The sequence below is a fragment of the Typopeltis vanoorti genome, chromosome 2 (genome assembly GCF_054136105.1).
Source record: "Typopeltis vanoorti isolate ZY-2024b chromosome 2, IOZ_Tvanoo_1.0, whole genome shotgun sequence".
NCBI classification, from domain to species: domain Eukaryota; kingdom Metazoa; phylum Arthropoda; class Arachnida; order Uropygi; family Thelyphonidae; genus Typopeltis; species Typopeltis vanoorti.
In genome coordinates this window covers 4414039-4428771 of record NC_143550.1, presented here as the reverse complement: position 1 = coordinate 4428771, position 14733 = coordinate 4414039, and the positions used below count along the sequence as shown (strand labels likewise).

The following is a 14733-nucleotide window of genomic DNA, read 5'->3' as shown; positions in this document are numbered from 1 at the left end:
TAAGAACCTTCCCTCTGCTCAACCAACGCACATCACTATAATAAACCACATCGCCGCGATCCACTTCTCGCTATTGGGTCAAAAACTCTTGGAATTGATGATGATTCAATCCTCTTGTCCTAATAATGTTGACGATAGTCACAATAACTTTCATTACATTCTCAAATCCAAAAGTTTTCGTGCACAAATTCTCCTGGTGGATTAAACAGTGGTAACGGACGAAATCTTTTCCTTCTAATTCCAGTTCTTTCCATAGCAGCACAAAAAACTCTTCGTTCTTTCCCACTATAGCAGAGGCACCATCAGTTACCACATCTCGAGGTTGGTTAAGCTGAGGTCGAAATGCTGGAGTGTTTTCTTGGCGGCTTCAAGAATATCAATGCCTTTCGTCATTCCCTTCATAGGTACGAGCACTAGCATTTCTTCTGTCACATTGAATTGTTGATCAATGCCAGAGACAAAGATAACCAGTTGTGCTGTATCTTCACATCTGTGCTCTCATCTAAAGCAAGTGAATATGAAGTAAATTCGGACAACCGTTTTTTTTAAAGATCCTTCAATGTCATTGGCAAGTTCTTCGACACGTTGTGCGACAGTTTCCCCAGACAAACTCATTTTTTTTAAACACTTCCTTATTGTTTGGGCACAGAATATCCCCAGCAGCGATGAGACACTCTTTCACACACTCGCCGTCCAAGGCTTTTGATTTTTTAAAATTTTTTTCAGCTATTACATAACTTACTTTGATGCACACTTCGCTCTCTTCCCTCTGCCTTTTAAACTTACCCTACTGGCATTTTAAATCAATTTGGAGACGGTTCACTTTATCCACACGAAGCTGCCCTTGAAGGTGATCGAAATTAGACACATGCTTTGTCTCATAGTGTCGTTTTATACTGTATTCTTTTGATACTGACACTGACTCACAACAAATTAAACACACTGGCTTCTCGTCGATCGGCACAAAAAAAAAAGTACAAATTGGTCCACTTTTCATTAAAAACCCGACAAGAATCACTTGATTTACGCTTTTTACTCATAGACGCCATAGTAATGGAAGGTGAACACAAAAAAATGACCCAAAATGGCTGTGTAATAATTATTATCCACTGAATATGTCTCACACTAATGAAAAAAGTCTGGCAATATAAAACCACAATAGGGTATGGCTGACACGACAAACCTTTGTGCACTTCTACACGAATACCACACTGTTCACGACTGACCGTGGATGAGATCCTCTTGTATTTATACGAAAATAACGAAGTATCAAGAACCTTCAAGATGTATCTGGAAGGAACTAGACAGCGCACTCGAACGAACTACTGCTTCAGCCATCTACCTATGACATTAGTACTAGTACTTAAGTACCGCTTGGCACTGGTAGATGACCGAAGAAGCATGTCTATTTAATATTTATTTTTATAGGATTTTATGTAAAGTATCAAATGTACAGCGTTACTTGTGAATCTGGAAAGCATCTTACAATTCTAAATACCGCAGTATAGCTTAGTGGCCCGCAGGCTTCATTGAAATTATTTTTTATTTAATCGCGTTTTAATGTTAAGTAGTTATTTTTTCAAAATGGCTGGCAGGCCACGGCAAAGCTCCATGGGCCATGCGTTGAAGACCTCTGACCTAGAACAAAAATGATATTAAAGCAACTCTTCTTATACAACCTAAAGGAAAAAGAACAAATTCTTATAATTTGATGAAACAGGGGTTAAAAGTTTTAAGATATGTTCTTTCTTCTATCAGTTGCTTTAATATCATTTTTGTTCTAGGGGGGGCTGAAAAGTTCTGATAAAACTTTTCAGCCCCCCCCAACCCCCCACTCCATAAATATAAAGACTACTGTAATCACCATAACAGAATTATCCACTCATTTAAGCATTCTACCTTCATTCTGAATTGTACCCCCTTTCCTTTTTTGTCAGCAGCTCTTCTATCTTATCAGGCATTGATGTTCTGTATATGCTACTGTTTTGTTGGAGATCACTACACACACACACACCCAGTAATCTTCTTATAAAACATAACAGGATTTGTTTTTATTCAGGAATAGATGTATTTTTACTCACTATGTCTATTCTTCCTGGAGAATGGAATGAATACATCCCTGTATAGTGAAAAACATCCCCAGAGTGCACAAAATTTTTGCTTTCAAAATTTCTAATTTACAGTGAATAATTTTTGAATGTACTATAAAAACAAATTATATGATAAATGATATTTATCACTTATTTTATTTAGTAATTTCTCCAATGTCTCCATTCCAATATTATTACTCTTAACATTTCCAAATTTTTTCAGTTCATAGTGACACTAGGCCTTTTGACACTAACAATACCTAACAGTTTAGTTATGTAGAAACACTTTATAAATATTTGTGTCCTAAAAACTTAGTAGCCATCGAGTTTGTTGCGGCACCTAGTTTGGTAGCCATTGTTCTTATCCATTCCAACTTAACACATACACTAATTAGTTGCTTTTAACCTGCAGCATAGTCAAACTGACATTAATATCAGTGCATTCCAGAGTATCCACTGTCTAGATAGTACAGTCACTAGTGCAGACAGTGTAAAATTTTTATAGGTATGTGGACTTGCAAATTAATTTAGTGCTCACATTTTGTAGATTATAGCTAGACAATGGAGAAATTGAGAGGATTTGCTCATAAGGCACACTGACTAGACCTCAAAACATTCATTGTTCCACAATGTCTTGGCTCCCATGTTTTAGATTTCTGAGGATTAGGCCTACTGCTTCTATTCCTAACTGCAATTCTCTTGAATATTTTCCACCATAGCTCCTAGCACTACTTATCCCATTTAACAATTTTTCAGAATAATTACTACATTATCCAGAATATTCTCATCAGTTTTATGTTGACTTTATAACTTGATTCCTTTTAGTGTGCTTTTTCCTTGATTTCTAAGTTTTTTCCTATAGCCTACTGAACATTTACAACTTTGTGATATACTATTTTTAAATTTAAATTGTTCTCAAAGTCTTCCCATGACTTGTGTTTAGATACTTCCCCCCGACATACACAGGATAGCTTATTTATATTTCTCTCTTAACTTTTTAAGTGAATAGGCTGACATACTTAGCTAAGAACTTGAGTCCATCATAAACTTCTGATATTATCCTTGCAGATGTAACAATAATTTTCAGTGGGTGAATCAATTAGACTGACCGAATGACAATTATTATATCAAAATAATGAAGCATGATTAGATAATTAGTTTTTAATGTAAGGTGACTTGTGCTTTTTTTTTTTTTTTCTGTCAGGTGATCCCTGCAAGTTTCTTTCAGAAAAATCGAGTGAGAAAAAACTGACTCAAGATTGATTCCAAGTCCAAGCTGTTTACATGAATTTGTTTCGAAAGTAATTTAAGTTATATAAATGAATTTAAGCTTAGGTGCTGGTTTACATTCATGTTGCATTTTAATGGAATAACTTACAGCACAAAGAAATAATTAAACAACAGATTTAATCAATTTCAATATTTCATCTCAGTCATAGAGTCATCATCTCATTAGGAATAGAATGTTAAAATTGTAATAGCACACACAAAAAAACAATAAGTTCAAGAAATAAGACAGAAGACTAAAGTCTTATGAGGGATACCTGGTTTGGGTGCTGTTGGCTGGCATTAGATGTTTGCTGGGAGGCCTAAGAATTAACGTTTCCCATATGTCTTCAAAGTTAGTTCTGGCTGTTTTTTCTGAAGTGCTTCAGATAGAGGGAATAGTAGTAATGGTATTACTGTTGAGAGAAATGAGGAGGTGGAAGGGGCAGATAATTTATAGTTCTTTTTTGGCATTGTAACTATTGGACAAGAAAGAATGGCAAATAAAGGTAGGTTCCACTGTAAGAGAAGCTTGGGTGGAACACAGTATGGAGGCTCTGTTGACAAAGGTTTTGATGACCACATATTGTTGAGAAGGGAGATGTTGGAAAAGTTTATGCATGTATCTACCTTTGTGTGTGCTATTAACTGAGATAGAAAGGAAGAAAGGACATCATTGGGCAGATGTGTGATTAAAGTATCTAAAAAAGGCAAGCTGTTGTTTTTTTTTTCCCTTTTTTTCAATAGTGAACTGGATTCTGGGTTGTTGACTGTTGAGGTGAAGGAGGAAAGTCTAATGTGTCTGAGCCATGTTACCAAATAGCGAACACATCATCAATATATCTCAACCAAATAGAAGATTTGAGACTGGTAGTATCAACAGGACCTCCAACTTCTGTTCCACCCAAACTTCACTTACTGCGGAACTTGTCTTTATTCACTAATCTTTCCTGCCTAATGGTTACAACTCCAAAAAATCTACAAATGATCTGTCCCTTCCACCTTCTCACATCCCTCTCAGCATAAAGGCTACAGTAATGTCATTACTATTCTCTACATCTGAACTTTAAAGAAATATAATCTCTGCACTGCTTCAAACTTCATGGTACAGTATTAACAATTGGTACAATATTAACAATGCATTTGAGGTTGGCTTCTCTTTTCCACTCTCCTAAGGATCTGCTTCTTCCCCTATCTATTCCAGGTATTTACAAGGTTCCTAGTTCTTGCAAATTACCATATTATGGTCAGACTGGGAGATCTGCTAACATCTGCCTAGAAGAACACAAAAAAATGCATTCGCTACCATAACTATGGTCAATCAGGTCTAGCAACCATAACTTGGATACCTTACACGGGAATCAGATGGAAGAAAACAACCATGCTCAATAACAGCAAATACAAACTTGAAAGACTCTTATTAGAATCAGTGGCAGACTTAAAAAACCAGCCTAATCTCAATAAATATGGTTGTATTAAACTTGCCAAAATTTTGGAAACTTTAATTCTTAGTCCTCCTGTCCAACATCTAAGGCTAGCAAACAGCACTCAGAGGGGGGTGCCTCATAGGACTTAAATCTTTATTTATTCTATCTTATTTCTTTCATTTATTGTTTCTTGTCAGGAAATTGTTATTTCCTGATGATGTCTGACTGACACAAAATATTGGAACTGATTACCATATTTACTCAAATATAACTCGCACTTTTTTCCCCAAAATTAAAGTTAAAAAATCGTGGTGCAAGATATATTTTCAGAAACTAAAGTTTTTCAGGAAAAAATTAAATTGACATTTATAATTAAATCCCAAGTATTCATTATAATTTATAATTGCTCAAATTATTTACAAAATGAATGCATTTAAATTTTAATTATCAACATTATTTACGCGATGTGCCGCTCATCTTCATTACGCAATCTGTTTGAATCTATAGCGACAATGCTTCTGTAATTAAATTAAAACAAACAGTTTCATTATTGCTTGTCCTTTTATGATTTATAAGAATCATATGATCTTTGAGTTAATCAACTCTGAGTTTAAAACCAGCACCGTAACTTTAATGTTTCTCCATATTTCAGGCAAAAATTACCAGTAATTTGAGATGTTATGAACAATCCTTCACAAATGACTAATGAGAAGTGAAAGCAGAGTGCAAAAAGGACAGCAAAGGTAGGCCAGTAGATATAGCACAGCTATGAAAATGTGCATATGATCGGTACAGCATTAACAAAAGATTGTGCAACTCAATGACAAAAGCAAGCCGACAATTGTTGAGTTGAAATGCTGCTTCTCTTCAACCGAATTCCAAAATATCTGAAACAGTAAACTTGTTGTTTAATTATTTCTCTTTGCGCTGTAAGTTATTCTATGAAAGTGCAACACATATCCAATTATATGTTTTTAACCCGTTAACATACAAAGACATCTGTGACAAGTCTTTTGTTTATTGCACCAAAATTGACCTTGACGTATCGCAGACGTTATGAAGTTCGCGTCAATTTCAAACGAATTTAGGGTGTTAGGCAGTGAATATATATGCATATAAGCTTTATTCACTAGTTAGTGTTGCAATTTATTATCGTCCCTAATATGTCTGCAAATATTTATAATATGTTAGCCGAAAGTGATATTAAAAGCGGAGAGGACAGTTTGGATAAAAACAGGAAGATAAATTTATATCATCAAAGTGTTGGCATTTTTGACTTGTCAAGTGACAACAGTGACAGTAGCAGTGGAAGTTTGGTTCGAAGCAATGTTCGTAAACGTTTGAGACCGATATCGTCTACTAGCTATGATTCCAATGTAACAGAAAATGAATTGAATTGGCAAAAAAAAGGAAAATATTCCTATTGTAAAACCATTTACGGAAATTCTCGGTGTCAATGCAATTGCTTTGCTAAGATTTGGTGCAAATTCGACACCGGTTTCTGTTTTGAAACAAATACTTTGTGATGATTTCTTTGAGATGATAGTTACAGAAACTAATAGATATGTGGCTCAAGCAATAAACGAGGAAATTACTAAAAAGATTGAAGAATGGTATCTAATAACAGTGACGAATTGCAGGCATATTTTGCATTATGTATAATTATGTCACAGGTAAAAAAATCTAATATAGACATGTATTGGTCAAAGAGGGCTGTGGTCGAGACACTCATATATTCAAAAACTATGCATCTCAAAAAAAAACTATGCACCTGCATCTCAAAATGTCGTCATGGAGTTGGCCGAACCTATTTTAGGAAAAGGATATACGTTATTCTTAGATAATTGGTATTCGTCACCAGAATTATTTTATTTCTTGAGAAAAAATAGCACAAATGTTGTGGGGACAGTTAGAAAAAATTGCAAGAATATGCGCCTAAGAAATTGACGACATATAAAATAAAAAAAGGCGAATCAAAAACTTTATCTTGTTGAGGAATTTTGTCATTATGTTGGCGTGATAAGAAGGATGTTTACATGATAAGCACAAAGCATTCAAAAGAAGAAATGGTAGATACAGGAAAAGTAAGGAGAAGTAAGAGGGGCAATGAAGGAAAAAGTAATAAAAAGTAAATGTGTTCTTGAATGCAATTGCGGAATGGATGGTGTCGATAGGCAAGACCAACTACTTGCTTGTTTTCCAATTATGCGAAAATGCATAAAAGGTTACAAGAAAATATTTTTCTATTTGATGGATATCGCTATTTACAATGCTTATATTTTATATTCCAAACTACCCAATACATAAAAACTAACAATAGTCAACTTCCGTTTGAACGTAGCAGAAGATATGTTGTCAAATATATCTTTACCTAATTATAGTACCCGTGGACGTACATCGCAAAAGGACTACCCAATTAGACTGCAGGCAAAAAATTGGGCACATTTCCCTGAACATATACCCCCCCACTGATAAAAAGCAACATCTAGCAAAGAGATGCCATGTACGTGCCAAGCATAATGTAAGAAGTGAGACTACATGGCAATGTAAAAAATGTTTGATACCGTTACATTTACCTAAGTGCTTCTAAAAGTATCATACCTTGCAAAATTATTAATATTCTTTATAATAAGGTAACGATTAACAAAATAAATCACATGAATTAAATAAATAGTAGTTTTATCTGTTCGAACTTTAAAAATAATTTATATGTCAAAGGGTTAATACAGTACATAACAATGATCAAACTGCATGTATACCTGTTCTGGAATGCTACTGTTTTGCAAACACTTGTGATACTCATAAGAGACTACAGATAACTTACTTACAAAAGCAAATTGCTTTAATAAGAAAAAAATATTTTCTCTTAGATAACCCACTTTCACAATAAACAAAAGGAAATAATATACGTACGTAAGGTAGCATAAATATTATTTATCATTTCAATGTCTTGATGGTGAAAACAGGAAAGGGCATCTTTGGTTTTTTTAATTTTACTTTTCCAAGTATCTAGAAACTTTTCAGTCACATCATTATTTAATTCTTGAACCTTGTTCTTCCTTTCAAGTTTTTTGTGAAGCACTTTTACATCAGATGTCACTTCATTAGCTACATTAAGAAGCTACAAATAAGTAAGATTTATAATTATACATAGTGCAAAATGTATATAGTTTCACATATTTCATATAAAATATAAAAAAAAACTGAAAATTAGATTTATCATTATAATATTATTATATATCATTTATTATAAAAACAAAAAGTATAAATAAAAAAAATATTCTCAAACCGAATGAAATGCAAATTTTTAATAATGTATATATGTATATCCACATTCAGAACATTATACAACAAACTGCTTGAGGGTGATTTTCACAGCGGCAGAGATTATTGCTGGCTACCTTAGTCAATATTTCTCCCCACCCCCATCTGGAGATCAAACATTTCTTAGGCTAAGATGAAAAGCCAAACGGCTATTTTTTTCTGGTGAGCTTGATCAGTTAAGGCGTGGTGTAGCACTACCAAGTGGTCACTTACGCTTGGATACGCTGACAGTTCGTCGGCATGAAACGTTCAGATCGCAGTTTTCGATCTTAGTTTCGCTTATTGGCTGAAAAACAATAAGGGATTTTTATCCTCTTAACATTTCTTAGGCTATTTAAGCTCCAATAATCATCTCACATCAATTCATAATTTCGCTGGAAATCCGTAGATAACATATGGGTTACTCTGCATTTCAGTGATGTACAACATAAATTCTTGACAGGTGGTCCTATTGTAAGCTTTTCTTGAGGCTTCAACTCTCCAAAGACCAGTCACTCCAGACAAAACCATCCATTCATCATTCCATCTCAAAGAGAGTCTGCCACTTCCCTTTTTACAGTAACTTTACCTTCTGTCACTGTTTTGAGAAGTCCTCAGAACATTTACTATATGTCTAATTATTTCAGCATTCTACTGTCATATACTCTTAAGGAGGTTATTATGTTGGAGGTTTAATGGATTTTTTACAACACTCAAAAAGAATTAAAATAGAATTTAATACTTCCTATATTTCGTCCTAGTCACTAGGACATCTACAGGGATTACAAAGACAATCAATGTAACATGCACACAAAAACTTACAATACTAAGCCCAACCACGTGGGTGACAATAAAGTCCTATCTAGGTGGAGCGCCCTCTAAGGGCAGTAGTAGGTGGCCTGGAATGTAAGGTGGGACCTCTAGTGATGACTGTTTCCCAAATCTTCGGAAGCTTAATGCAACCGTATTTGTTAAGATTTGGTTGGTTTCTGAGAGCTGCTGCTGCTTCTAAGAAAAGTCTCTCTTTCTTGAATTTGCTGTGGTGGAGCATGGTGGTTTTCTTCCATGATACTCTGTGGGTGGTGTCCAAAACATGGTCAGCCAAGCCTGAATGGCCATAGTTGTGTTTAACGATGTACGACTTGTGTTCCTCCAGGCGGATGGATGCTGATCTGCCTGTCTGCCCAAAGTACGCAAGCTTACAGGAACAGGGTACTTTGTAAACTCCAGGCAGAGAGAGAGGAGGGAGCTGATCTTTCGTAGAACGGATAAGGGTAGCCAGTTTGCGGTAGGGCTTATATGCTGTGTAAGTTATACTTTTTTAGTATCTTGGCTATTTTTTCCGAAGTGCCACGGATGTAGGGTATGGTGATGGCATTTTTAAATTCTTGTTGACGAGAGGGACGGGGAATGGGGGAGGAATTGATTATTTTTTTGATGCTGTGTTCGCTGTAGCCATTGGAGAGGAAAGTTCTGTGTATGTGGTTAAGCTCAGTAGTGAGGGCGGTTCCACTGGAACAAAGATTGTGGGCTCTCTTGGTAAGGGTTTTAATGATGCCTCTACACAAGAACTCTTAAGGAGGCTTAAAGTTCTGTTGATATTTTCTAGGACCCATTCATTTGTAAACCTTTCACCATATGAGATTTAATGTATGTACCAGAATTCTCAGCTTTGTTCCCGTACTGAAAGATACTATCAGTACGGGAATAAACTTTTCTTCTGGTAGCCAGAAGAAAAGTTTGCTCATCCAAGGTATCGGCCAGCTACTTTATATAAATCTTTTTATAGATGATGTTAAAAAAAAAAAAAAAAGTTCCATTGCCAAAACAAAGGAATACATTCTCTAATTTTCAACATACATTACATATAATTATACAAAAACTGGCTTTGTTTTAAAATGGGTTTAAAATATGTGCCACAGCACATCTCATCATAACTCGGTTTGTGTTTTCTCTTGTTTATCACTCATAATGAAGGGTAAATTTATATAAATTATCCATGAACAATAATTTAACAGGGAAGACAAATAATAAAATTCACAAAAACAAGAGAGTAGATAGCACTTGATGCAGAGTCAGACTCACTTATCAGAATGCACTGGGTCACATGATCCAGTCTACTTGTCTTTGCAAGATGATTTTTTTTAAAATAACAGTATTAAAAAGAATCTGCATTATGTAAAATTTTCATACATTTAAATAGACTAAGCTAATTCTTGTTGGAAGCTGTGAGAATCAGCTTACGACAATATTATATTACAACTGCATACATGCTTCGGGAGTAAAGGTGTTAAAAGAATAAAATATATTGATGCACTGCAATATTTAATTAGATTTTGCCAATTTTAATTTTTCTATTTATAATTTTTTGATTTTATCAATACAATTATATTGTATGGAGGAAAATTGTAGATAGGAAGTTAGTAATGATGTAATTTTTTCATGTAGTACTGTCATATCCTGTACACCCCTTGAGGGTACATGGCAGGAATTTGATGATGATGATGATGAATTATATTGTAAGAAAAGTACATTTTTTTTTTTTTTTAAAGAATAGATTGTATATTACATATGCAATGAGTACAGCTTATACATATAAGTTTAATATTGAAATAAATCAATGAATGCATAAATTTGATTAATATCAACTGGAAATAACTGCAATTTAAATGAATACATGATAGGAAAAACTTCGTATTTTCTCACACACACTTGAAGTGTGCAAAATTTACCGTTTCCAAATAAAGCACTGTAGTCATAATGGTGTCTCATTTTTATTGTTTCATGGCTGAAAAGAAAATTAGAAGTGTTGGAAGTTTATTTTCCACTTGGTTAGACTATAATAAATTTAGTTTAATCCTTTATCCAAGTGTAAGCAAACAAAGTTTGTGCCTGAAGTATCTTCAGGACTGAGGCAACTTGTGGTAAAGGTGGACCAAGCTCTCATCACTCCTTGTCTTAGTATCTCCCATAATGCAAAGCATATCTCCTTGTGGAAATGTATAATGCTATGCATTAAGGGAAGGGTCACTACCCAGACCAGTTTCAACCTTTATTGAGGTCTCGTCAGTGGGACCCAGATAGTCTAACCAAGTGGGAAAAAATATCCAACATCTTTCTCTAAATCCAGAGTAATTGAATAATTGGCAACTCGTACAGGTAAATATGACTTCTGCATTGCTTCTGCATTAGAATCACCAACTGTGGGTTTGGCTCCCACTGATGAGACCTCAATAAAGGTCAAAACAGTTCTGGGTAGTGGCTCTTCCCTTAATGAACAGCATTATGTCAACAAGGAGATGTGCTTTGCATTATGGGAGATACTAAGACAAGAATGATGAGAGCTTGGTCCACCTTTACCACAAGTTGCCTCAGTCCTGAATATACTTCAGGCGCAAACTTTGTTTGCCTACACTTGGATAAAGGATTAAACTAAATTTATTAAAATTAGAAGTGTGTCACATATTGGAGCAGGCATGGAGTGAAAAGAACAATACAGGATTGCTGTGAGATAAATTAGGAGATTTTAGAAACTCGAAAGTGGATTTATGAAGTTATTCATATAGAAAAAAGAACATTTAAAAGATATTAATTGTCATGTTATTACAATGACAACAGAACAACTGTTGGAGGTTGTTCTGTTGTCATTCAGTTTAGGTTCAGTTTTTAATTACTACAAAAAAAAAAAAAAAAAAAAAAAAAAAAAAAAAAAAAAAAAAAGTCTTTCCTGCAGAAAATAAAAATAAAGTTCTAAAACTTTAAAGGAGAAAAAAGGGGGAAAGAAAGTGAAGATGATTGGGCTTACATTATGACTTTTTAGATTAAACCAGAAACTAAATCTGCAAGTGTTTCAGTGGCAATTCTGAAGAACCCTACTGCATGTAGTGTTCTTAAGATCTGCAAATCTGGAAGTTTTATTTCCAACTCCCTGGAAATAAAACTTCCCTGATGAATTTCTCGTCAGCTGCCCGTGATTAAATAACTTGACCGTGAATGACATGTTTAAGGAAAAAAGTATAAAAAAATAATATATCTTATAATGAATTTTGTGCTTCTACCAGGACGAAAGCCACATTGTTCTTCCTGGAACTTTGACTCAACTATGCTCCTGTACCGCCTTTCCAAGCACCTAGTATACACTTTCCCAGGCAGGCTGAGCAGAGAGATGCCACGATAATTACTGCAATCCTTCTGGTCTCCCTTCTTAAAGACTGGTATTATTATGCCTGTCTCCCATTGCTTTGGTGCTTGCCCAGATATCCAATCAGCCTGACACACACTCGAGTCAGCCAGAGAACACCGCCTCGAATTAAGGCTTTTAGCATTTCGGGTCGAATTTCATCATCGCCAGCAGCCTTGCCTGATTTTAGCAATTTTATTGCTAAATGGACCTCTTTTGCTGTGAGACTAGTCATTGCCCCAATCTGCACCTCTTAGATTTCCACAACTGCTGGGCCACCCAGGTTAAGAACTCTCAAAGTATTCCCTACATCTGTTGAGGATATCCTTCTTGGTTGTTAAAAGTGCACCATCAGAGGCCTTAATTGCCCTTGCTGTGCACGATTTCCTTCCTCGAAGGCAGTGGATGGTCTGCCAGAATACTTTGTTTGCATTTGCATAGGATGAGTCTAATCTTTCTCCAAAGGATTCCCAAGCCTTCTGCTTTGCTCTCTTTACTGCCTCAGCATACTGCAAATGCATCTCAGGTGACCTGACCCTAAGCCATGTTAGGTAGGACTCCTTTTTTGCCCGGACAGTTTTTTGGACTTCTTGGTTCCACCAAGGTGTCCTTTTCTCACTGCCCGTTGCCATGCCAAGCCGCCTTCTGCCACAGCATGTGCGCAGAGGCAGTGACAGCTGTTCTGAACAGCTTCCACTCCTCCTCAACATCTGCAGTATGCTTGGGAATCTCTTTGAACCTGGAGGAAATGTCATCTGCAAAATTCTTCCTTACAGCCTCATTTTCCAATGCCTCCCATTTCACGTGGTTAGCTGCTTAGGCCTACCAGCATTGATGGTAGGATCTGGTTTCTGAAGCCGTAGAGTGCACACAACAAAGTGGTGGTCAGTTCACAGTTTTGCCCCTCTTCTCACACGAACGACCAAAACTGAGGAAAATAGGTCTCCTGAGACTATAAAGAAGTCAATCAGAGACCTTTGTTCTAGTGTATCCCTGTACCAGGTATACTTATGGACTTCTCGGTGCTGGAAGAAGGTATTCATTATGGACAAGCTGTTAGTACAGCAGAAGTCCAATAATTTCAACCCATTCGTGTTAAGGTCAGGGGCGCTGTTCCTCCCAACCACACTCCCTCCATGTCTGGTCATCTATTCCAATATGTGCATTGAAGTCACCCATTAGCAAGACTGATTACATGTCTGCCACCCTGTCAAAAGCGGCATCCACTTCCTCTAGGAAAGCAGAGTATTCTGACTCCAGATTAGGTGCATAGGCTTGCACCACAGCCAAATCATGGTTTTTCATCTGAAGTCTTAACACACACATACCTGTCCCCCAAATGGGATCCACTCAGCAACACAGTCTGACAGCTGGGAGCTTGTGAGTATCCCCACACCCGCCTGAGCAGACACTGTCGGGCTCACACCTGACAAGAAGGCATATGACCAGGTTCCTCGGGATAAGCTTTGGCAAGAGTACAGGAGTATGGAGTGGATGGCCAACTATTAGCTGCCATCAAGTCCCTGTATGAATGCTGAGAGTTTTGTGTCAGGGTAAACAGCACAAAGTCTGAACCTTTCACAGTCTCCATTGGCCTCTGCCAAGGATGTGTTCTGTCACCCATCCTTTTCATAATATTTATGGACTGGATTGATAGGCACAGCCGAGGCAGTGAGTGTGTCAGAATTGGAAGTTGTAGCATTGGAGTTTGCTATTTCCAGATGGCCTAGTTCTGCTTAGCTCTTCTACAGATGGCCTCCAGCAGACCCCGAATATGTTGGTAGCTGTTTGTGCTGGAATGAAGATCAATGTGGCCAAAACTGAAACATTTGTGGTCTCAAGACAACCATTCCAGTGCACTCTACATGTAAGTGAAGTCCCTATGAGGCAGGTGGAGAAGTTTAAATACCTTGGGTCCATATTCACGAATGATGGAAAATGGGACATAGAGCTAGATACTTGAATTGGCTAAGCAAGCTCAATATTGCGGGAGCTTGGCTGTTCGGTAGTATTGAAGCAGGAGTTAAGCCAGAAGGTAAAGCTGGCTGTCTTCAATACAGTCTATGTCCCCATCCTCACCTATGGTGATGAGTAATGGCCGAAAGAATGTGGATACGAATCCAAGCGGCTGAAATGAGGTTCCTTCGAGGGGTTGTGGGGCTAACAAGACTCGACGGAGACAGAAGCTCTGCAATTCGGGAAACCCTCAATACTCAACCGTTGCTTCTCCGTGTTGAGAGATCACAGTTACGTTGGAATGGGCATCTGGTCAGAATGCCACAAGAGAGGCTTCCTCAGCAGGATTTCTTTGACAAGCCAGAGGGTGGGAGGCCACATGGAAGGCCAAGGACTAGCTGGATAGATTATATCCAAAACCTTGGGTGGACATGTTTGGGAATCCCACCAGAACACCTGAGCTTGGTGGCAGAGGATCGTGACCATTGGAAGTACCTCTTGCAGCTGTTGC

At 36.8% G+C, this 14733-nt stretch overlaps 1 protein-coding gene across 3 annotated transcripts in view; it reads right to left on the bottom strand.

Moving 5' to 3' along the window:
* Positions 1-14733, bottom strand: part of LOC150108792 (kinesin-like protein KIF11-B) — a 706328-nt gene that overhangs the window by 393631 nt on the left and 297964 nt on the right. For all 3 annotated transcript variants that reach the window (XM_090403242.1, XM_090403252.1, XM_090403263.1), the window contains exon 14: positions 7697-7904. In XM_090403242.1, coding sequence (XP_090259368.1) covers positions 7697-7904 — 208 coding nt within the window. The remainder of the gene's footprint in view (positions 1-7696; positions 7905-14733) is intronic.